The sequence below is a fragment of the Dioscorea cayenensis genome, chromosome 3 (assembly GCF_009730915.1).
Source record: "Dioscorea cayenensis subsp. rotundata cultivar TDr96_F1 chromosome 3, TDr96_F1_v2_PseudoChromosome.rev07_lg8_w22 25.fasta, whole genome shotgun sequence".
Classification (NCBI taxonomy): Eukaryota; Viridiplantae; Streptophyta; class Magnoliopsida; order Dioscoreales; family Dioscoreaceae; genus Dioscorea; species Dioscorea cayenensis.
The window spans coordinates 11,009,190-11,013,450 of NC_052473.1; the positions used below are offsets into that span (position 1 = coordinate 11,009,190).

The 4,261-nt window shown below is 30.6% G+C and overlaps 1 protein-coding gene across 1 annotated transcript; it reads right to left on the reverse strand.

The window, feature by feature from the left end:
* Positions 1 to 1,540: 1,540 nt before the first annotated feature.
* On the reverse strand, positions 1,541 to 3,474 carry LOC120282861 (trans-resveratrol di-O-methyltransferase-like). Its single transcript, XM_039289699.1, has 2 exons — positions 2,610 to 3,474; positions 1,541 to 2,036 (listed from the first exon to the last, which is right to left on the reverse strand). Exons 1-2 carry the CDS (start codon positions 3,372 to 3,374, stop codon positions 1,731 to 1,733), a joined length of 1,071 nt encoding a protein of 356 aa, XP_039145633.1. The 5' UTR covers positions 3,375 to 3,474; the 3' UTR covers positions 1,541 to 1,730.
* Between the last annotated feature and the right edge of the window lie 787 nt (positions 3,475 to 4,261).

Below are 4,261 nucleotides of genomic sequence, written 5' to 3' on the forward strand. Positions count from 1 at the left end.
TTTTAACTCTCGGCACGCTACGATGATTAGGGATGCTACTGATGTCATTTTTGCTACGAGTATTGGGTGCTACGAGTGCTCGACAGAATCAACGAGTCTTTGAGATGCAAAAAACTACAGGAACAGGCTGGTTTAACTATAGTAATGGGCTGCTACAATGTTTTTATTCTTTTCTAAATTACTCTATTGCCCCTCTAACTCAAGAATGGAAACAAAATCCAAATGACCGAATTGCCCCCTGTTTTTGGCAGAATTTTCGCACATAACCAACTGTGCAATCCAGTAAAAATCTATTAATGCAAAATGACCATTTTACCCTAAATTTGGACTGGGTACAACAAAGTGAAACAGCAAGTACTTGACCTTTTTCCTCCCACAAATTCATATCATTCAATCATCATGAAACAATTTATGTTTTCCAAAAGCTATATTGTGAACCTCCTCCCTTCCACTCGTACTTTGCGCCATAGCATCTTGCTAGTACACTGAAAATTATAACATCAAGACCAACTTTCCAAGATTGCCACTAAATTGATTGCTATGTTTCATCAGAGATAGCCTCATTCGGAGCAATTAATTTTTAATTATTTATTAAAAGCATTTTTAATACCCAATAAATTAGACATAATAGTTAAAAGTTAAACATTAAAATACTTGGATAAAATTTGATCTAGCATTCATATAAAAAGATTTTAGAATAATCTTTAAAAAAGAATTAGGACCAAAAGAAATTATAATCTTGTAAGATTTATATATATAGATATATATATATATATATATATATATATATGAAAAATATTACAAGAAGCTATGTTATGAGAATATTACACTCCTTTCTAATTTATATAAAAGGCTAAATTTTGAGAAAATATCTCCGGATAAATAATTGATATTTTTAGTTTAAATAAATAACATTTATTTAATTAAAACTATGAATAAATTACTGAAATAAATAATACATAGAAAACTATATTTATAAAATGATTATAATGGAAATAAAAAAATATATACTATCGAAAGTATCTGGAAAAAAAAGAAAAAAAAGGTAGCCTGTATCTTGACACTCGCATGTGTCTACATATAAGGTCGTATAAGGTAGTAAGAAAAGAAATAATAATTTTTTTAAAAAAAATAGATTAATTAAGCCACAAATAAAATATTTTAATAATTACAAAAAAAAATGAGATTAATCTTGTTTTTTTAACTCCATTTTGATGGCATCACCGTTTTTAGTATTAGATATATCTAATTTATTTTTTAGAATTGCAATAAGCACAAATATTCAAAAGTATGGCACGCAGGTAGCATTGAGGTTTTGCATGTGCACCTTCACTAAGGTAATACAGGGATTATGCTTCAAGCAGCTAGCATATCTAAGGACTTGTAGCACCAATGTGTCCAGGACATTTTAAACCCAAACATTAAGCTTCATCTAAACCAAGCCTTTCGCAATGAAACCACGCTAAACCGAAAACCTTTGGCAATATATGTAATTAATGCTACATATATATCATTCATATATAAAACAATATTTATTCTATTAAAAATGCTCTTCTAAGCTACACGCTTTCTTCTATTACAAATCTCCTTTATTCATTAATATAATGCTAATATTACATATTTATTATTTAAAATAGCATAAAATAACAAATCGAGCATGTTCACTCGATACAGATGCTTCATATAAATTTAAAATTTATTAGTAAACTATTTAAAATAAACCACCCCTTCTAAGGATATAACTCAATAATTGATCGAATACCTAAAAAGTGTGTAATTTTATAATCTATGAAGCCTGCAGATAGAAATATATTATGCCATTCACGTTCATTTCTTTCTTTTCCATTATAGAGACTCGTCACTAATAAATCACAAAGTAGTTGAGTTTCTTTTGCACAAACATGTTTGTTTGTTACGGCTCCGATCACCATATCAATTATAATAATTTTCCCTCCATCTGCTCTAGATGGAATAGCTTCCTTGCAACGTTGCAATATTTTGACACATTCTTCATTGTTCCAGTCATGTAAAATCCACTGAAATAAATATAATTAAAGCATATATTAGTAATAACCATATGATAAATTTAACTGGACAAAATATGAATGTATAAACACTTATCTTTTGTTCGAATAACGTCTTTTTAGTGTTATCATTGTTTCTCTATCAATTTATATATGGCTAATATCTATGGAAGTATGCAAAGTTATCGGTTATCAGAACAGACATTACGTGGATTATTAGCAATTCAACATAATTTTTTTTAATGGTCCAAGTTACAAATATATTTATTTTGTCTTGTTATGTTTTTTGTCCCATAAATCTTAGTTTAATATTATGCAAGATTGTTCACCAAATAATTTAGCTTTCATCAATTTTTTCATCATTCATTTCAAATCTAATTAAATATATAACTATGGAGATAGGGATTAGGACAAAGAGCGACTCACCAGTCCCTGACCTAAATCCAAAGCGAACCCCAATTTTCAAGTTGAAATTAGATAGGTCCTCACAGGGTGCGGGCTAAATTGTAATCTTGGACTTTATGCATATTCAATAAAAGCAAGTCGTTTGCGTCAACAAAACCAAAGAGATGCATGCATAAATACCTTCAATAAAACAGCATTTGCATGAGGGACATACACAAACATGTCACCTCCAACATACTCTACACCAGGTTGTTGATCTTCAATGGTATCAATCACATGAGGGAGATCAAACACAGTGCACTTAATCCTCGGGAAAGCATGAGCTATACTTCTTGCCATAGTTCCAGTGCCACCACCAACATCAACCATTGACTTCAACCCCTTGAACACATCTCTGCAGCTCGTCATAACAACATTACAAACAAATCTTGAATCACTAGCCATCCCTTCATTGAACATCTTGTTAAACTGCGGCTTCTCACCGGCTACATCCCAAATCCCTTTTCTGAAATAAAACTCAAACGGAGTCCCCTTAGGGCCTTTGAACCATGGCCCCAAGGCATTTGAAGAGTCACATATGGTAGGATCTAGGAACAAGGTAATTAAAGGGGCGATGCTCATGGCTTCATCTTTTAACAAGAGATGGGATGCCGGTGTAAGCATATACTTTGTGGCACCTGAATCATCTTGTTCTTTGGCAAATAACTCTAGGTGAACTAGAGTAGTCATGAAGCGATCAAAAGGTTCAAACTTTGATGGCGGGATTGAGAGAGCCAAGGTCAGCTTGGAGAGCTCCATTGGTTTGCCATGTTTCTTGAGAACATCAGCGATGCCGAGCTCCAGTGAACACTTGAGACACATAGATTTCAAATAGCCAAACGAGAGGTTCCAAACTTGTGCATGGGCCTCCACCAGTTCAGTAGTGGTGAACTCCATCTCAGCCATGTATGTGTGTTTGTATTGTATGAAATCTAAATGCCTAAATTTTTGTTCTCTCTTTCACTTTGAGTTGTCCATGGAAGGGGAGAAATGGTGGGTATATATGGTGTCTTGAAGGAAGGGATAAGAGTTGTCCATGAAAGGATAGGAAAGTAACGCATGGGCCATGTGACATATTTAAATATTACTTATTCAATTACTTATTTATTTTTTAATTAAATAAATGTTAATTGAATAAAAAGATTTTAGAATAATCTTTGAAAAAGAATTAGGACCAAAAGAAATTAAAAGAAATTATAATTTTGTAAGATTTGTATATATATAATTTTGTAAGATTTGTATATATATATATAATATTACATGAATTCATTTAATACCTTACTTAATGTTATGAGACTATTACACTCCTTTGTCATATAAAGGCTAAATTTTGAGAAAATATCTCCGAGGAATAATTGACATTTTTAGTTTAACTAAATAACATTTATTTAATTAAAACTATGAATAATTTACTTAAATAAATAATTTATAGAAAACTATATTTATAAAATGATTATAATGAAAAAAAATACTATTGAAAGTATTTGGAAACAGAAAAATAATAGTTAGTATCTTGACACCGGTATGCGCCGACATATGAGGTTGTAGAAGGTAGTCAGAAAAGCAATTATAATTTTTTTTAAAAAAAAAATAGATTAATTAAGCCACGAATAAATTATTTTAAAAATTAAAGAAAAAATAGTTGTTAAAATGCACATATACCAATGATTTTGATTTTAAAAATGCCTACCAAGTAGTCCAATCATCACTTTAGTCAACATTCATGTGTAGATTGGGTATTAGTTTGATAGATTTATATTAATTTTAACAAATTAAATAACTCAAGATAGTGT